The 20201-nt window shown below is 46.1% G+C and overlaps 1 protein-coding gene across 2 annotated transcripts in view; it reads right to left on the bottom strand.

Moving 5' to 3' along the window:
• The window catches only part of GDPD4 (glycerophosphodiester phosphodiesterase domain containing 4), a 49107-nt gene that overhangs the window by 12108 nt on the left and 16798 nt on the right, over nucleotides 1-20201 (bottom strand). For both annotated transcript variants that reach the window (XM_044983773.1, XM_044983783.1), the window contains exons 6-13: nucleotides 17988-18047; nucleotides 16008-16106; nucleotides 13809-13902; nucleotides 9825-9970; nucleotides 8488-8570; nucleotides 6437-6587; nucleotides 5615-5836; nucleotides 10-167 (exon numbers count right to left, since the gene is read on the bottom strand). In XM_044983773.1, coding sequence (XP_044839708.1) covers nucleotides 10-167; nucleotides 5615-5836; nucleotides 6437-6587; nucleotides 8488-8570; nucleotides 9825-9970; nucleotides 13809-13902; nucleotides 16008-16106; nucleotides 17988-18047 — 1013 coding nt within the window. The remainder of the gene's footprint in view (nucleotides 1-9; nucleotides 168-5614; nucleotides 5837-6436; nucleotides 6588-8487; nucleotides 8571-9824; nucleotides 9971-13808; nucleotides 13903-16007; nucleotides 16107-17987; nucleotides 18048-20201) is intronic.

Here is a 20201-nt window from a genome sequence, read left to right as displayed (position 1 = left end):
GCAACCTACCGGATATCTTCACTGGACATTGCAGAATAGACTAGATTGAGCTTCACAATATTGTCTCTCAATAGCTGATCAACTGGGGCCTTACTGGCCATGGTGTGCTGAAACCCGGGAGCTACAGCCTGAACAAAGGACCTCATAGTGTTGTCCAGCCACAGGACCTGTGAGTAACAACGGCAGCTAGTGAGTTAACAGGGATATCCCTTGTCTTCTACGTAGTCCCATAATATGAGGAAAGAGGGGAATCACGCAATGACATGCCAGGTACATTCAAACACAGGTCAGATCTGCTTCTGCAGTGGGTAAATTTAAAATAAAAATACATGCTCAAATACTACAGCGATGTGACTTAGGCTGTTCTGTCAATGGGCCTGTGGAACTCCTTGCTACAGGAGGCCAGGCAGTCAGATACTGGATCTGGATCTTTAAAAGCACTGGATAATTTTACAGACCAATATTTGTATTTATACCTGCTAAAATAAGGGAAATCAAATGCAGTACCTCAGAGGATGATCACCACAGGTGTCAGGAAGGAACCTGAATCTCCTTGCTGCAGTAAAGCAGTGCACATCTGGCCAGGAACATTACAGGGATTTTAACCTCTCCCAGGAGCCTCCGACACTGATCATTAACAGGAGCTACATTTGTCAGAATACTTGGTACTTCTGTAGTACCCTCCATCCAAAGCTCTCTGGGCACTTTTGCCCCCACACAGCCTGCTCAGATGGGTAACTATTTAATTTAGTCCCCACGCAGCCTGATGAGATGGACACCTTTTGAAATATGTCTTTGGCTCCTTGGAAGTTTGCACTTGTTATTGCTGCACACCACAGCAGTACCTAACTGCACATGGCAAAAGCAGGGATAGAACGTGGATCTTCAGGCCCTTTTCACACGAGGGCATGGAGAATCTCCATTAGCACTATAGGGCATATGACATACAGGGAGTTCTAATCCCATACATCAGAGGGGTAGCCGTGTTAGTCTGGTTCTGTAGAAGCAGCAAAGAATCCTGTGGCACCTTATAGACTAACAGACGTTTTGCAGCATGAGCTTTCGTGGGTGAATACCCACTTCTTCAGATGCAAGTGGTGGAAATTTCCTGGGGCAGGTATATATAAGCAAGCAAGAAGCAAGCTAGAGATAACGAGGTTAGATCAATCAGGGTGGATGAGGCCCTGTTCTAGCAGTTGAGGTGTGAAAACCAAGGGAGGAGAAACTGGTTCTGTAATTGGCAAGCCATTCACAGTCTTTGTTTAGTCCTGAGCTGATGGTGTCAAATTTGCAGATGAACTGGAGCTCAGCAGTTTCTCTTTGAAGTCTGGTCCTAAAGTTTTTTTGCTGTAGGATGGCCACCTTAAGATCTGCTATTGTGTGGCCAGGGAGGTTGAAGTGTTCTCCTACAGGTTTTTGTATATTGCCATTCCTAATGTCTGATTTGTGTCCATTTATCCTTTTCCTTAGAGACTGTCCAGTTTGGCCGATGTACATAGCAGAGGGGCATTACTGGCATATGATGGCATATATTACATTGGTGGAAGTGCAGGTGAATGAACCGGTGATGTTGTGGCTGATCTGGTTTGGTCCTGTGATGGTGTTGCTGGTGTAGATATGTGGGCAGAGTTGGCATCGAGGTTTGTTGCATGGATTGGTTCCTGAGCTAGAGTTACTATGGTGCGGTGTGCAGTTGCTGGTGAGAATATGCTTCAGGTTGGCAGGTTGTCTGTGGACGAGAACTGGTCTGCCACCCAAGGCCTGTGAAAGTGTGGGATCATTGTCCAGGATGGGTTGTAGATCCCTGATGATGCGTTGTAGGGGTTTTAGCTGGGGACTGTATGTGATGGCCAGTGGAGTCCTGTTGGTTTCTTTCTTGGGTTTGTCTTCCAGTAGGAGGCTTCTGGGTACACGTCTGGCTCTGTTGATCTGTTTCCTTATTTCCTCGTGTGGGTACTGTAGTCTTGAGAATGCTTGGTGGAGATTTTCTAGGTGTTGGTCTCTGTCTGCGGGGTTAGAGCAGATACGGTTGTACCTCAGTGCTTGGCTGTAGACAATGGATCTTGTGGTGTGTCCGGGATGGAAGCTGGAGGCATGAAGGTAGGCATAGCGGTCGGTAGGTTTTCGGTATAGGGTGGTGTTGATGTGACCATCACTTATTTGCACCGTGGTGTCTAGGAAGTGGACCTCCCGTGTAGATTGGTCCAGGCTGAGGTTGATGGAGGGGTGGAAGCTGTTGAAATCGTGGTGGAATTTTTCCAGAGTCTCCTTCCCATGGGTCCAGATGATGAAGATGTCATCGATGTAGCGTAGGTAGAGAAGGGGCGTGAGTGGACGGGAGCTGAGGAAGCGTTGTTCCAGGTCGGCCATAAAAATATTGGCATATTGTGGGGCCATACGGGTGCCCATAGCGGTGCCACTGATCTGGAGATATATATTGTCAGCAAATTTGAAATAGTTGTGTGTGAGGATAAAGCCACAGAGCTCAGCAACCAGGTGTGCTGTGGCATCATCAGGGATACTGTTCCTGACAGCTTGTATTCCATCAGTATGTGGGATGTTTGTGTAGAGAGCCTCTACATCCATGGTGGCCAGGATGGTGTTTTCTGGAAGGTCACCAATGCATTGTAGTTTCCTCAGGAAATCAGTGGTGTCACGGAGATAGCTGGGAGTGCTGGTAGCATAGGGTCTGAGTAGAGAGTCTACATATCCAGACAGTCCTTCAGTGAGAGTTCCAATGCCCGAGATGATGGGGCGTCCAGGATTTCCAGGTTTGTGGATCTTGGGTAGTAGATAGAATAACCCTGGTCGGGGCTCTAAGGGTATGTTGATTAGTTCTGGTGTTAGTGTAGGGAGTGTCCTGAGTAGATGGTGCAGTTTCTTAGTGTATTCCTCAGTGGGATCTGAGGGAAGTAGCCTGTAAAATTTAGTATTGGAGAGTTGTCTGGCGGCCTCCTTTTGGTAGTCAGACCTGTTCATGATGACAACAGCACCTCCTTTATCAGCCTCTTTGATTATAATGTCAGGATGGTTTCTGAGGCTGTGGATGGCATTGCGTTCTGCACGACTTAGGTTGTGCAGAACGCAGAACATCCCACATACTGATGGAATACAAGCTGTCAGGAACAGTATCCCTGATGATGCCACAGCACACCTGGTTGCTGAGCTCTGTGGCTTTATCCTCACACACAACTATTTCAAATTTGCTGACAATATATATCTCCAGATCAGTGGCACCGCTATGGGCACCCGTATGGCCCCACAATATGCCAATATTTTTATGGCCGACCTGGAACAACGCTTCCTCAGCTCCCGTCCACTCACGCCCCTTCTCTACCTACGCTACATCGATGACATCTTCATCATCTGGACCCATGGGAAGGAGACTCTGGAAAAATTCCACCACGATTTCAACAGCTTCCACCCCTCCATCAACCTCAGCCTGGACCAATCTACACGGGAGGTCCACTTCCTAGACACCACGGTGCAAATAAGTGATGGTCACATCAACACCACCCTATACCGAAAACCTACCGACCGCTATGCCTACCTTCATGCCTCCAGCTTCCATCCCGGACACACCACAAGATCCATTGTCTACAGCCAAGCACTGAGGTACAACCGTATCTGCTCTAACCCCGCAGACAGAGACCAACACCTAGAAAATCTCCACCAAGCATTCTCAAGACTACAGTACCCACACGAGGAAATAAGGAAACAGATCAACAGAGCCAGACGTGTACCCAGAAGCCTCCTACTGGAAGACAAACCCAAGAAAGAAACCAACAGGACTCCACTGGCCATCACATACAGTCCCCAGCTAAAACCCCTACAACGCATCATCAGGGATCTACAACCCATCCTGGACAATGATCCCACACTTTCACAGGCCTTGGCAGACCAGTTCTCGCCCACAGACAACCTGCCAATCTGAAGCATATTCTCACCAGCAACTGCACACCGCACCATAGTAACTCTAGCTCAGGAACCAATCCATGCAACGAACCTCGATGCCAACTCTGCCCACATATCTACACCAGCAACACCATCACAGGACCAAACCAGATCAGCCACAACATCACCGGTTCATTCACCTGCACTTCCACCAATGTAATATATGCCATCATATGCCAGCAATGCCCCTCTGCTATGTACATCGGCCAAACTGGACAGTCTCTAAGGAAAAGGATAAATGGACACAAATCAGACATTAGGAATGGCAATATACAAAAACCTGTAGGAGAACACTTCAACCTCCCTGGCCACACAATAGCAGATCTTAAGGTGGCCAGGGAGGCCACAAAACAAAAACAAAAACTTTAGGACCAGACTTCAAAGAGAAACTGCTGAGCTCCAGTTCATCTGCAAATTTGACACCATCAGCTCAGGACTAAACAAAGACTGTGAATGGCTTGCCAATTACAGAACCAGTTTCTCCTCCCTTGGTTTTCACACCTCAACTGCTAGAACAGGGCCTCATCCACCCTGATTGATCTAACCTCGTTATCTCTAGCTTGCTTCTTGCTTGCTTATATATACCTGCCCCAGGAAATTTCCACCACTTGCATCTGACGAAGTGGGCATTCACCCACGAAAGCTCATGCTGCAAAACGTCTGTTAGTCTATAAGGTGCCACAGGATTCTTTGCTGCTTCTAATCCCATACAGTAGATGGCAGTGGTAAACAGCTAGCTAATTCATTATGGCATTCATATCCCAAAATGACAGGGAGGGGTGGCACAGAGCCCTATGTACACAAACTTTGTAGCCATAAGTCTCAACAGGTGATGGCAACTGGGCTCATAGCCATGTCATTAAAGTGCTTAGCACAAAGGCCCTACCTACACAAAAGCTTCCCCCAGTGGAGCTGCACCCAGGGTGAATTACAGCTCGGCGTCACTCCACTGAAGCTCATAGAGGTACACCCATTGTGAGCTGCACCAGCTGGGAACTGGCCCAACTACTGAGATTGTTTTGGGAAGGGCAGAGAGGTGCAATCTAAATCCCAGGGCTGCCCTTTCTGATTGTTTTACATGAACATGCGTCATGGAGTCCTGAGACTGACTGGGGGGTTCCTAGGTGCAATGGTAATATAAATAATCAAGAAAAGATGAGGAGCAACATTTAAGGCGACAATGGCAATGCTACGCTGCAGTCATGGGGCCAGATCCTCAACTAGTGTAAACGGGGCTACACCAGCTGAGGATCTGGCCTTTGGTACTGAGCCTTTTACTGAGGGATCTCAAAGCAATTGGCAACCATTCATTCCGACTCAACACTTATCTTAAACCATATAGCTAGCATGGGGCTCGACTGCAATACCCTACTCACACCTTCCCCCACGAGCAATCTCATTAAAATCAGTGGGATGATTTGAGATGAAACTATCCAGCATGGGGATGGGTGTTGCAATATGGTCTTGGGGAAATGCATTTTTATAATTGTGCTGGACTGGTCCCTGAATCAGCTAGCCACCAGCGGGTGAATAAAATGTAATGAGCTAAGTCTTTCGTTGGTGAAGTCAGTGGAATGATGCTGATTTATGAGGAGCTGGCCCAAAACTTCGATTCTAAAAACCACAACAAAGAGGAGAGGGAGGAGTGACAGCACCATACCAGATGAGGGTTAATCCCTGAGTCACGGATCACTTCCAGTGTTATATTGATCCAGGTGTTCCTGTAAGGATGTTTCTCTGGAGGGCGGTAGAGATCAAATATCACAAGTTTATTCGCTCTGTCTGCAAGTCTCAGGAAATTACTTAGCTTGTAAATTGACTGATTCATTGCCAATTTTTGATCTGCACTTGACAGTGAGCCCATGCATGAAAATGGTGTGTCCTAAAAATAAATGAATACACAAGGAAATAAATAATAATCAGGCTGAGTTAGCTGCATACAAACAGTTCCTGTTTCTCTAAGGGGGAACTAGGCTAACATCGGCACTCAGTGGGATAAAAGAGTTCATTTTTCTTTGTTCCTCCTATATGTCGCTGGTATAAATATATGAGTCTCCATGTTCTCTCCCTTAACCCATAATTACATTTTAACCCCGATTCTTTGACTCTGTATATCAGTCTTGCAGCCATATTAAAAAAATCTGGACTGGGTTTGAGAAGGGATTAATTCTGCAGCTGCTCTAAGGAGTAAATCATCAGGACATAAAAAGTGGGTGGACAGTCTCCCCTCTCCTGCCCCCTAGGGGTCGTGTCTATGCCTTGCATGAATAGCTTAGATCTTTCCTTCATCTCTGCTATGCAATTGCTAAGCCTGATAAAGAACCACAGTTATATAAACTAGTAAACAAAAATACACTTCTGTGTTGCTGCTTTCTGCATAATTATTGGGACTAATCCCAAGACTCCCACTGAGTTTGGATCAGGACCATAGCACATATCCCTTGAAGCAGGCACTTTAAGAAAGACCTCTGAAGAATCTTACCTTGAGGAACCACTTTCCTGCATTCAGCTGTTCTAGGGCATCCCAGGAAAACAATGCAGCGTTCTGAGTGGAGTTACTGGGAAAGACCTCCCGGATGTTTGTTGTCCTCTGTAAGTTGCTGTCGTGCATCAGGAAGGGGATCCCATCATAGCTATGATAAAAGGAGAGGGCTCTTCACCACACGGACAACATTCAAAACATGAGCACGGGACAGGAAGGCCAAAATTATATGGAGGGCCCTGTCAAATTCACAGCCAGGAAAAACGCGTCACGGACCATGAAATCTGGTCTCGCCGCATGAAATCTGGTCTTTTGTGTGCTTTTACCCTATACTATACAGATTTCACAGGGGAGACCAGTGTTTCTCAGATTGCGGGTCCTGACCCAAAAGGGAATTGCAGGGGGATTGCAAGGTTATTTTAGAGGCATTACAGTATTGCCACCCTAACTTCTGCGCTGCCTCTAGAGCTGGGCAGCTGGAGAGTGGCAGATGGTGGTGGGGCGCCCAGCTCTGAAGGGTAGCAATAGCACAACCACCCCCTACAATAACCTTGCGACTCCTCCCCCCACACAACTCCTTTTTGGATCACGACCCCTACAATTACAATACAGTGAAATTTCAGATTTAAATAGCTGAAATCATGAAATGTACAATTTTTAAAAGGCTTTGACTGTGCAATTGACCAAAATGGACCGAGAATTTGGTAGAGCCCTAATTATACATGAAGGACATTAATAAAAGGACACCCTCTGGAAAACGACACCTAGAGTAGAATGCATTATCCCATAGGAGGTCACGTGGGACAGGACACTAGACTACACTATGTCTACACTGCAATCAAGGGTGAGAATGCAGCATGTGTAGACATACCCAAGCTAGCTTTGATCTGGCTAGGTGAACCAACAACAGCAGTGAAGCCACAGCAGCATGGGCTACACAAGCTCACGTGGGACCCTGGGTAAATACTTGTGTGGCTAACCCATGCAGCTGCTCCTACTGCCGTGACTTCAATACTATTGTTATTCAAACTAGCTAGATTCAAGCAAGCTCAGGTAGTGCTAGATGTTTCAGCCAGACCTCTGATTGCAGTGTAGACATACCCTGGGAGTCAGAAAACCTAGGTTCTATTCCCAGCTCTGCCACTTGTCTGCAGTGTGACCTTGGAGAGGTCACATCTCCCTATGCCTCAGTTTCCCCATCTATAAAATGGAAATAACGATACTTAGATCTGACATCTCAAGAAGAAATACAGCAAAGACCATGTGCCAGGTCCTTCTCTAGCACCCATCGACGTAGTTCTGTCAACTTCAGGGTCGCAATGCTGGATTTACAGAGGTGTAAGCGAGAGCTGAATTTTACCCTTTTCAAAGCCCTGACTCAGCTAAGCACTTGGGCATGTGCTTCAGTGCTTTGCTGATTTGGGGGCCTATATTCATACCTTCCACAGTGCTACATAAACACCAAAAGCCGATCACCCTACCCAGCAGTGTAAGGGCAATGATTCCAACTCGGACTGGCATATCAAGATCCTGGAAGTAACTAATACAATGCTCTCATATGCCGTTATAATTGCAAGCAACTTGGCTGTGCTCTCTGCACCTCATCCAAATCTCACTGAGGGTTGTAAGATCATTAGGCTAGAGATCTGTCTTCTATGTGTTTTCTGTAATGTGTCGAACATACTCAGATGCACGATAAAGTAATTATTCCTTATACTCCCCTGTCTGTCTGTATCTGCTGTTTTATGCTTAGATTGTAAGCTCTTTAGGTCAGGGACCATCTCTTTGCTCTGTATTTTTGCACAGTGCCTATCACAATGGGCTTCTGGTCCATGACGAGGGCTCTTAGGCACTACATAATACAAATAATAAATCAATACCAGAGTCCCAGTGTGACAGTGGCAACAGGCCCGACATGCAGTTGTGTCAAACACTAGTTGACAAAGGATTGGATGTAGCCTACCGGGTGTTGATTGCCCGTATCTGTGTCATGTCAAAGTGAAATCTTAGCCGGGGAAGTTTCACACTGAGACACGGCGCTTCCCCCTTACCTAATTGTGACGTCTGTCTCAAGCCCATCCCCACCGTGTTCAATGGTCTTCTGAAATGACATCTCCGTGTTTTCTGGAGCCAGCTAGGAAGAGGACATAAAGGAATGCCGGTTTCAACAAGCGCCAGATGACTCCCAAGGATCCTTTCAGTTTCCTGGTAACCACCCCTGCTGCCCCGCCCCACTGGGATAGCCAGTAAAGGTCACTTTGTGCAACAGCTGAAAATCTGTTTTACTTGCTTCATGTCTTTAGGTCCCATCAGGACTCTAGGAGCATCCAGCAACATTTACAAGTCTCCTGGAGGGCACGGCAAGCCCCAAACCATCAAGCTCTTCAGTCAGTCGATAACAGAGTAGGAGGCTTTGTTCACGTTACTTTCCTCCTTAAATCAGTACGTTCGAGGCAGAGTTTGACTGCACCTCTAACCCTTCCTCTTTCTCTGTTGCTGTTGACAGTATCCCCACTCTTCCCATTATACAGGCTTGTAGCCTAGGGGTCAACTTTGGCTATTTCATCACAAATCCAGGCTCTCACCAAATCATGGTGCTTCTTTTAAATGCCTTCCTTCCGCTCAGCTCCAACCACCAAGATGATAGTCTGCCCTCTAGTTATCTCAAGACTTGACTACCATAACCTGCACCTCCCCGGCCTACCACTCAGCCACCCAAATCATCTTCACACCACACCTCTGCCTTCCTCCACCTACTTCACTGGCTTCTTAAATTCTTCCACACAAGTTTTAAGCTTCTCATCATCACCTTAAATGGTCTTCCATGGAGGTTAAGTCCATTAATGGCTATTAGCCAGGATGGGTAAGGAATGGTGTCCCTAGACTGTTTGTCGGAGGGTGGAGATGGATGGCAGGGGAGAGATCACTTGATCAATACCTGTTAGGTTCAGTCCTTCTGGGGCACCTGGCATTGGCCACTGTCAGTAGACAGGATACTGGGCCAGATGGACATTTGGTCTGACCCAGTACGGCCATTCTTATATTCTTACGTGCTTATGTTCCAACTTCTGCCTCATTCTCGTGCTGTGAACTATCCAGGGATAATACTTTGCCCAAAAGTCACTCTGAACTGTTCCCCTTGTCGCTTTCGCTTACTTCCATACTACCCAAAATGCCTGTGTTCTTAGACCTGAATCATCAGAAAGCTCTGGCGCACTGATGGTGCATGGTAATGAAATCATGAGGACTTTTTCTGCATGCAAATCCAAAACAAAATAGAGTCCCTTTATGCCCTCAGAGGCTGACTGCATAGCTCTTGGGGTGAGGGTGGGGAATCTGCAATACAGGTCATGAAAGAATGATACCAAACGTCTTCCCCCAAACCTACCATTGGTGCTCCTCTGTGTCCAATGAGGGCTGGTTTGGGCCCCAGAGTCCCCACCTCTCTGATGCAGGGGGAGTACATCCCCAGAGGTATCAAGAAAAGAAGGACAAGGATAGCCAGGTATGGACCAATAATTATTGCCTGAATCACTGAAAGAAGAGGAAGGCTAAAGTTAATTAATTTGGTAACTTATGAGTTTGCCTCAGGGCTTGACTTGTATCAGAGCTGTTTGCCTCTTGAGCCAAGTCTGGTGTCCTGAATCACCAAATCCTTCCCATCAGTCAATCCCCTTTTCTGTACCCCATGCATCTCTCCAAACTATGCCCTGTGCCAGTCTGTCTAGTGGTCAGAGCAGATAACTGGGATCCAGCACGGCTGGGTCATATTTCTGGTTTGTCTCCTAACTTGCTGTGGCACCTTCAGGAAGTCACAGTCTGTGCCTCAGTTTCACTATCTGTAAATGTGGATGTAATAAGATTTACTCAGCTTCACAGGAAAGAGCCTGAGCAGGTCAATGTTGTTTGCAATAAAGGTGAAATATTATTTATTGTTAGATGGATGATATAGGAAGAGGCATTTAAAAGTTTCATTTACACTCAAAAGCAGGATGATGAAGTGAGGAGCTTTCTCTGCATCACTGTCTTTGTGCATCCTAGAGGGCGAACGCATCCCTTTTAATTCAGCTCCTTAACAATGGTTTTCCACAGCAGGAGTAATTTTTACGTAGGTAGATTGGCCTGCTATGGATCTCAGCTCCATGGTTTTCCTCGGGCTGTGTAGTTCAGAAGTCTGCCTATCCATACATCTAGATGTGGCCCATCACCATGGCACCTGAGCACCTCAGTGTGCAACTATTTGGGGATTTTCACTAAAGATAAGAAAATAGCGCCTCTGAGAAGTTATTGCCTATGAGCCAAGCTTCCCGTTAGGTACAGTACCTTGGAGAGCATCCCATTCCCCACCCCAGGCATACTGTCACAGTGAGACCACTTTGGAGTACCCTGTGGGGATTCCCACAAAGGCACCAGACTGACTGAAATCCCTACAGTGCAGTGGGAGCTACATTCAAGCCAACCATGTCTGTGTTCCACATGGTCTCCCATCGGCTGAGGTTCTTATTGCAGAGAAGTGGCGTCGGGAGAGGTGAACCAGGAGTTTGCACATACTGTATGAGTACCGCATTTTAGATACAAATTAACATCTCCTGTGAGGGTGGGTGTCAAACTGAATAGCACCGGTGAGAGCTGCAAAGATCAGGGGCTCCAGTGTGAATGTTCAACATCTGCATTTGCTTTGGATACTGTCGCTGAGTAATGCTCACAACACCCCTGGCAAGGAGGCAAATAAGTGTAACCGTTTTGCAGGAGAGGAAGGTGAGTCAGAGAGAGAGAGAGAGAGAGAGAGAGAGAGTGTGTGTGCCAGGGCCAGGATTCATATTCAGGAGTTACTGACACCGGAGCCTGCCCTTACACTCCTAGACAACACTTCTCTCAGCTGCACATCAGTCCTTGGAACATTCCAACAGAGGGGGGGAAAGCGTCCTCACTAGCGCATCGAGCTTCCCTGCCATACTAAGGATGACACCAGGGACTACAGTCACTTGCTCCATCTCAGGTGGGTTCTTCCGAAAGCCTCTTCTATAACGTGGAGTGACTGGACAGGCTTTCGGAAGAACCCGCTTGAGACAGGACTGCAAGCAAGAGCCAGACACGGAAGAGGATTGGCAGCCTTTCCCACCAGGCTTACAGTTCTAGCCCCCTTTCCGGACATGCCTGAGAACATCAGGGCTTGTGCTAACCCCACTCAGGCATGAAAGATTTGCAAAACAAAGGGGCAATTATGACCTTAATGCTTGTCACCGTGCGGAAAGCCAGGGCAGAGAGAGAAAGCATTGTTGCTGCCAGGTTTAAAATTCAAAGATGCAATTATTCCTTTGTTGTGGGTTATGGCAGGCATGGGGAGTTGCAAATATTACAGCATCCTAAGTATTAGACACAGGGGACAGTCTGGGTGACCTAATTTCTAACAGAGCAGTTTGTTTTCTTATGATGTCAGTCACAGTGTTTCTTATGTAAGGAGCAAGGTTCTCCTCAGGCCCCAAGAAACAGCGAGGCTGTTATTTTCTGAGAGTCTGTCATGTGTTCAGTGCCGCCTGTCCAAGCTAGAGACACAGCCCAGCTGCCAAGGAATCGATCCTCTGGAGACAATACAGATCGGACAGGCTGGACACCCCTCGCTCAAATCTGTGGAATTTCTAACTTGCTAACAGGCTTTGAGGAAGAAGCATGTTTTACGGTGCTGCTGTTTGTGTGAAGGACGGATGTGGGGGAGAAATGGACTCCCTGAGCTGCCACCCCTGGCACTAGGGCTGCCATCAATGTCGTTTTTCAGGGCAACCACACATGTATTCCCCCTCCATAGTCCACCAATGGCGCCCACTCTTAGTCTCCTGACTCCTCAGCCATCACTTCTTTTGGGTGGAGACCTCTCTCCTGACCAGGGTTTCCAGGCTGCACAGTTCCCTCCTTTCAGTGTGATATTCTCAGCAAGCCAGATTGCCTAAACAGGCCAACGTCTGCATTTTGCTTTCTCTCCAGAGACTATGAACAGCTGTAATTGCCAGCACGTTACCACACCGCTCTTTATAAGCAAGCACATTTATTCTTAAGGTGAAAGCATTGCAGAGAAAACATTACAAACAATACAAGAACCAACATATATGCTAATAAGCTTAGCAGAGATCACCCCAACCCCAGCCATGGTCTCTGGCAGGAGTCAGTCCTTCAAACCCCACACAGGATTTTTTGTACGGTTTCAAGTTGATAACAGCCTTAGCTCAGAAGTAGCACCCCGGTGAATAGTTCAGTCTTTCCTTTATAAAGCATGGGCCTTTGATGTTGGCCTCAAGTGACAGGTGATCAGCAGACAATGGCTCACTCCTCAGGGCATAGTTTCAAAAGGCAGGGGGGAGCGATTCCTAACAAGAGGTGGGGAATTTGCATTCACCTCCTCCTAGGTATTCCCCAGGAAAAAACACTTAACCCATTTTGTTCCAAGGGTCCAGTCTTGTCTGCATATCCAGTACAGTTGTTTGAACCCCCAGGTCTCACATCTGACACAGCTCCCCCCTCAAGAAGTTACATAGAATCCTGGCCCACAATAATCCATAATCCATTTGTTACGTACAATGGACACCAAAGATACTTAAACTCAGTTCAGTAAGGTCTCCCTAGGATATCCCTGGAGAAGGGGAGAGGTGGGCTGCCTGAGCTGCCCTACCCGGCACTAGTGCTGCCATGAACTCTACCCTGACCACTGCTTAGGGAAGCCTCCAGAAGACACATCTCAGCAAGCACAGATGGCGCAGAGGAGATGACCCGTGTCCCGTTCCCCGCTGCTATTGCATATTTGTACATAGCGATGAGCTGCTGACGTTGCAACAAGGGTCTCCTATAACAATCCCTCCCATTAAGCCCTGGTACAGCTATTCCACCCCCGCCTCGCCACGAAGTGCAGGGCCGCAGTAAAATCAGTGGGGCTCTGACTGGTCCACATGGCTCAGTGTCTTAGGCTATTTAGAAACCCCATGTAGCAAGGATGCAGGTGTCGGCAGAAAGGACGGGTGAGGAGCTGGGGCTCCTTGTCATTCATTTTCTACCTCAGACAAAAGTTCTTTGCCATAACCTCAAGCAAGGAAGGGAGGAAGCATCACTGGGCAAACGAGCATTGGTGCATTAAGTGTGCTAGCTGGAAGGGTGCACCCCTTGATACTGAGTATATTGACAGACTGATGTAAGAGCTATGGGCACTCTGAAAATCAAGCTGCTTTAAGGTGTCTCAAGGCACACAAAAATTGAGGCACACAAAATTGTTACCTATTTTTTAAAGTCTTGGCCTATATCCCCATCTCTCCCATTTGCACAAAGCAGAGCACATAGGTTCCAGGTGGATGCTGCACCTGTAGAGCATAATGCAGAGCTACTGTACCTTTTTTATGCGTTCGGAAGGCATGCAAAGCCACTGGCCAAGACAGAAGGACCATGGCTGCTATTGCACCTATGTGGAGATAGGGAGCTGTGACCTGGAAGGGAGACAAGAGGATTGCTGCGAAAAGCCAATTTATGGAAACGAACAGCTCTCCTAATACTGACATAGTCGAGCTAGCGCCCCACACGTAAGGGTTACAGCTAGAGGGACAGGCAGTTTTCCCCCAATCTTACACTTGGCTTGGGCCCTTTGAGAACTTGGTGGCAGCTCAGCTGAAGTATACGGATGTGATCCTCAAGAGTCCATCAAGCCTGCTCCTGAGTCAGCCAAAGAGGATGCAGGATAGCAATGCAAGGCACTCCTTTCCCCCTGGGGGCTGAGTGCACCATCCTGAACTCAACGTCTTCTCTCAATCTTGGTTCTTATATGGCCCCTCATCACCGTAGTACCTGAGTGTCTTCCACCATGCAGTCAGGCCATTCCCGCTAGGGTCAGTTTCAACACTACATTATGAGCATCACCAGTTATGCAGATCAGACCGCTATTAAACATGAATGGTAATGTTTAGTATCCAACTGTACTATCATACTAGCTAGTATAACTGCAGCAGCTGATTACTCCAATATGCGTCTAATCCTTTTTCCAATCTCGTTAGACTACTTTATTAGCCTCACTCATATTCTGCAACAGCCAGTTCCACAAATTAATAATGTACTTCATAAGAAGTGTTTACTCTTATTTATTTAAACAAAGCACTTGATCTCAGACTAAAGGGTTTAGGTCCATTGTATTTAGAGCTAATTGTATTTCTATTTATTTGTTTGTTTCAGCTTCAGATTTGTAACCTTGGGAATATTCTTCATGCTTTACTAACACCAAATAACTGATTTATCAGATTATTATTTCTGAAGGACAGCCCTAGCAATTGTAATTGATTTCTTTGACTGTAAAGGTTAAACAAGCACTGAAAAGCTCAAATGCTTCTCTGAATTTATCATAAATGTGCAAAAGTGGGATGGAAATCTGAAAGAAATATGCTGGGTTTTGGCCCAATGGGAAATATTGGGCAAGATTTTCCACTGAGTTGTATGCTGGTATGACTCCATTAAAGTCAAGGGAGTCACTACAGCAAAAAACTAGAGTAAAAAACAATCTGACCCATAGTGAAACCTGAAATTACCAAGGTATATGGTAGGGAAAAAACATTATCCAAATGTAACATGGTTGTATGTTGCATCCACAGAAGCACCAAAGCAGTCCTAGCCATTTTGCCAGCCATGGTAGAAAATGTGTTTAACACCTTCCTCATGCCCAGCAGCCAAGCAAAACAAATAACAAAACCAAAAAAAAAAGAAGAAAAACTCAGTCAGCCAATCGGTTGAGGAGAGGGGAAGAGAAAGGCTGGCCAAAAATGCCCGGCAGCACAGCGGTGTGGTGGCGTTCCCTGGAAGTTGGCACCCATGGTGACGGCCCTGTTTGCCTGCCCTAGAACTGGCCATCTGCATCCCTCTACTGGCTAATCCATATACAAAACAACAGCCTACTATGGATGAAAGCTAATGGAGTTTCTCCTTTAGCTGAAGCGGTAGAGGTGTCTCCAGCACTAGTTTCAAACTCTCCTGACAGATTGTGGAAGGAATCGTTGCATAAACATTGACAAAAACTTTTTAATAACATTTTAGTTCAAGTTGGATTCCAGAAATAGGTAACAGCGGATGCTGGCTCATTTTTTCTGAACAAGTTTAATCCAATCCTATTTCTGAACCCAAGGACATTTGATGGAAGATATTTTCTAGAGTTGGCTCGTAAATGCTATTTTCCTATCACAGGAAATTTTGACATTTCAGAATTAGTTTCTATTCCAGATCAGAACAGAAAGTGGAAATAAAAAATATCACACAACAAAAAATTCTAAAAGGTTTGAATTGTAAACATGGAAACAATATTTTTTATCAAAACAATTCAGCATTTCAAAATGAAAAATAGAGTTTCTGATTGACATTCTGATACTAAACAAAATTTTTCATCCCCATTTCCCTGAATCAGAATTTTTTTTTAAAAAAGTAGTCACAATTTCTATTTTGATGACACCGCATCCCTGCCAGAAAAATTGTTTGTGAAAAAAATTCAGCTGTTTCCATATTTTCCATCTATTTCCAGTCAAGGCTTTTGTTAACAAGTTGTCTTCCATGATCTTACCTGCAATGACAGGCGGACAGTTTTCCATCGAACTCTCCACAGTTTAGAAAATACACTGATGCCAGCTATGGAGAAGCCCAATACCAAAAAAGTTCCAATCTGCAGAGACAAATAGGATATTGCCTGGCTTCAGAATTAGTGTATGACAATTGCAATTCATATTTTTGAGTATATGACCCTTAGCTACTCTTGCATGTGGGTTATAAAGATGACTTGCATTCCATAGGTATAAAGTATTTTCTATGTGGCATGATCTTTCTGAGCTTGATCATCTGAACTGACCTAGTTGAATTAGGTTAGGTCTACACTACATTGTAAATCTGGCCTCAGACTCAGGTTTGAACCCAAATGGACCCCAACCATTCACACACAAATCTTTCGGACTCAGGTCAGCCAGCACTCAGGTCCTAATACCCAGCTTGGGGAGGAAGGGTCCAAGCCCGAGTCCCTCTGCGCCTGGGATCCAAGCCCTGTCATTTTTCAGTGTGGACACAGCTCAAGCAGCAGAGTCAGAAGGTCTGCATGGTGCAGTACGGACGTTAGCATGGCCGTCAGACCCCCCAGGTCCAGCAATCGTAAACCCAGGTTTACAATGCAGTGTGGACACTCAAGCATAGCTTGGAAACACCAAGTCCACAGACCTGGGTTTACAATTCAGTGTAGACATACTCTTAGAGGCAAAGAGACCTCTAAGGAGAAACACTGAGTGACAGGTCTGTCGTCTCTGTGGTCAGGGATGCTACCCCATGTTCTGGGTGTGCCTAAGCCTCTGACTGCCAGATGCTGGGACTGGATGGTAGGGGATGGATCAATTGATATTTGGCCTGTTCTGTTCATTCCTTCTGAAGCACCTGGCATTGGCTATTGCTGGAAGATAGAATACTGGGCTAGATGGACCTAAGGCATGTCAGTGCTGCAATGTAAATGCAGGGTTCAAACTCAGGCTCAAGCCTAACCCCCTTTCCGTATATACACCAATCACAGTAACCCAGGGTTTGGACCCAAGGTCCCAGGACTCCACGGGGGTGGAGGGTCCGAGCCTGACTCAAACTGGTAGCCAGGGTTCAAGCCCTATTGCTTTGCAGCATAGACGCAGCTCCACTGGGAGTCTGCTCTGGGAATCTGCCAAAAGTATCCCATAATCCCACGGGGCAACTTTCTTTGTTCTCCAGACAGTCAAGTTTGGTGGATAGTCAAGTTTTCCCATGCTGTACTATAAAGAAAGGGCTAGAGAGGCCACATTTGGGGATGGCGTTAGGAAGTCTGGGATATGGGTGGTTGGACTTGGGCCTGCATAATGTGTACATGCTGGAGCCCCAGGCTGGAACCCAGGGTTCAACAATTCCTAACCTGGAGTTACAAATGAGTGTAGATTCTCAAGCCCTAGGTTAACAAACCCAGGGTCGGCTAACCCCAGTTCTACTAACCCTGGGCTTACATTCCAGTGTAGACATGCCTGCTATTAGCTGGCTCAAGGCATCACAATGTCATAAACTCAAATTATGAGGGGTTGCTAATATCATCTGTAATCCATCCTGATTTTATTCAGTCTCTGGGTGATTTTACCAGTGAATGTTTAGGGCTGGATTGGCTGACTGGGAGAATTACATGCTCTGTCTACCCAGGAGCAGATACAAAAATGATCAGTAGCAGTACACACTTCCTCATGCTGCTCCCCACCACATGTACTCCTAAATCAGTTGGATTTAAGCGCACTAATTCTCACTTTCTGTCGGTAGAGATGTCAGCCATTTTGTTTACAGAGTCACTGCAGCCAGTTACACAGGAGATGCATACACTGTGCTCTCTCCTGAAGCCTTTCCTTTTGTTTTTGTTGTTTAAATTCCTTAACCTTGAAGAGAATAGTCATGTTAGACTGAAAATGTGTTTTGCTCTTTGGGTAGGGAACCATCCCATCATCAACCTTAATTGTTGTAAAGTGTGGATACAAAAGTGGCTGGAATGACTCATATATCCCACCTTGTGACTCCAGTGCAGGTACAACTGCTGACCTTCTGAGAGCAAACACACTGCTAGAACCTGGGAAATCAAATGGAAAACCATCACATTATAACATGGTTAAACACTGCCCAGTGACTTCAGTCCTCAGGATCAGAGATCTGCGAAGGCAGATGTAAATAAATAAAAATAATAAAATAATAGTTAGAGATATACCAATCTCCTAGAACTGGAAGGGACCTTGAAAGGTCATCAAGTCCAGCCCCCTGCCTTCACTAGCAGGACCAATTTTTGCCCCAGATCCCCAAGTGGCCTCCTCAAGGATTGAACTCACAACCCTGGGTTTAGCAGGCCAATAGAATTATATTGCATAGAAAAGTCACTTTGAATGAAAATTCCCAAATCTGATATTGCACAAGGAGGAACCATCTATGTGCTATACCAACAGCATTAAGAAATAAGGATAATAGGAATGGAACTATTCTTTCCCCTTCTACTGAATTTAGAGGTCCTGTGTCCTATTGCTTAACCACAAGGTGGTTAGAGGCACATTATCCATGCAGTAGATTTGACTGGATACAATCAGTTTCCAGTGGGAAGAAATTTAAACAATACGTTATTGTGATGGGATTGGGTGAAACCTGTTTGAAACTGGTGAGCATGGCAACAGCTGCCCTTCAGACAAGGTAATGGTAAAAAGCAATTACGTTCCTTTACGCAATAGAGAGCTGAAAGAATAGGAGCTACCACTCAAAACACGGGCCGGCTGGTCAGGAATCTGAGCTCTGTGTGTGTGTGTGTGTGTGTGTGTGTGTGTGTGTGTGTGTGTGTGTGTGTGTGTGTGTGTGTGTGTGTGTGTGTGTGTGTGTGTGAGAGAGAGAGAGAGAGAGAGAGAGAGAGAAGCAGGAACACCATAGCAGCACACATAGAAGACGCCAAGGAAGCAACAGACACAACCAGAGGCACTTTTGTGGGAAAAAGCTCAGAGCTTTTGGGCAGAGTGAAGGCTGGAAAGGGGCTTGAAATTGTGAGCAAAGAAACATGAGTCTTACTGCGTTCAGGGAAAGAGGACTTTGTGTACATTCTTTGTAACAACACAGGATTGCATCAAAGAAATACCTAACATCTATTTCTCTTCCTAGTGGAAACAAACCCCAAGGCCACAAATATTGGTTCACCACTTGGGTCAAAAAGGGGAAGCAACATTCTGCCACGCAAATGGGTAACATCTTATCAGAAAGCAGGCACCTCTAGCAGCATGATAGAAACCCAAGGAAAGAATATGTTCTGATGTGAAACATTCGTATCGGCTATTCTAAACCCGGTTAAAAACACGCCAGCGCAAAATTTTCCCTTTATTACAGGATCGATCCTGAACGTGAAAGATTCTATGCAGGTCTTTCAAGTGGTGGAGCACAGAACTCACAGCCCAGCAGGCGAGGTTACCAGGATGCCTTTATGCCACCTTTCATGCCCCTAGGAATAATTTAGGATGAATGGGGAGCAGTCTTAAGTTATGGCCGTCCCAAGCTGCTTAAAGACACTCCTTCCTATCCCTGTGCACATCCCCCTGAACCAGAGCTTATGAGGGAATGTGCATAATACATCCATAAGCTGTCCTGTCCAGGCCCTGGGCCAAGGGGAATTCTGTGCTAGCTGGATGCACAGCTTCTATGGCAGGACCACGGCGGGGCTGGACCTCACCTACTATCAGAAGATAGTGCAGGTCACTTGGGATCCAATGAAAAACACTCCCAGGGTGGAATTTCAGTGGGCTGTAGGTGCCTAAATACTCTTGTGAATCCTACCCTCAGTGTTTCCAGGATGACGCTGCTTGGAATTCAGTGCTATTGAGCCAAAGGAGGGATTTTAAATGCACACGCAATCAGAAAGAGGAGCAAGAGAATATAGTAAATACAAATCAGAATCTCAAGCGCTCGTTGAAATGGAAGCCTCTTTGAATCAAACCCTGCACTCAGTCTGTAAAGACTGTTTCTGTAGTTCACAGGGAATCAAATTACCGCAAAGTAATTTCATCCAGCCCAGTGTAGATGAGTCATTCTAGAAACAGGGCTCTAGTCTCCTCTAAGCAGGGCTACAAATATGTGGGCATTGCCTGAAATACACCCAGACATTCATAGTCCTTAAGTAGATTCAAATATCCATTGATCTGCCTCCCTGTGATGTAATTTCTTCACATACCACCCCAAGAAGGAGTACATCATAAGAACGGCC

This window comes from Mauremys mutica, chromosome 1, assembly GCF_020497125.1.
Source record: "Mauremys mutica isolate MM-2020 ecotype Southern chromosome 1, ASM2049712v1, whole genome shotgun sequence".
Classification (NCBI taxonomy): Eukaryota; Metazoa; Chordata; order Testudines; family Geoemydidae; genus Mauremys; species Mauremys mutica.
Note: the sequence above shows the minus strand (reverse complement) of the source record. Positions and strands in the feature narration are given on the sequence as shown.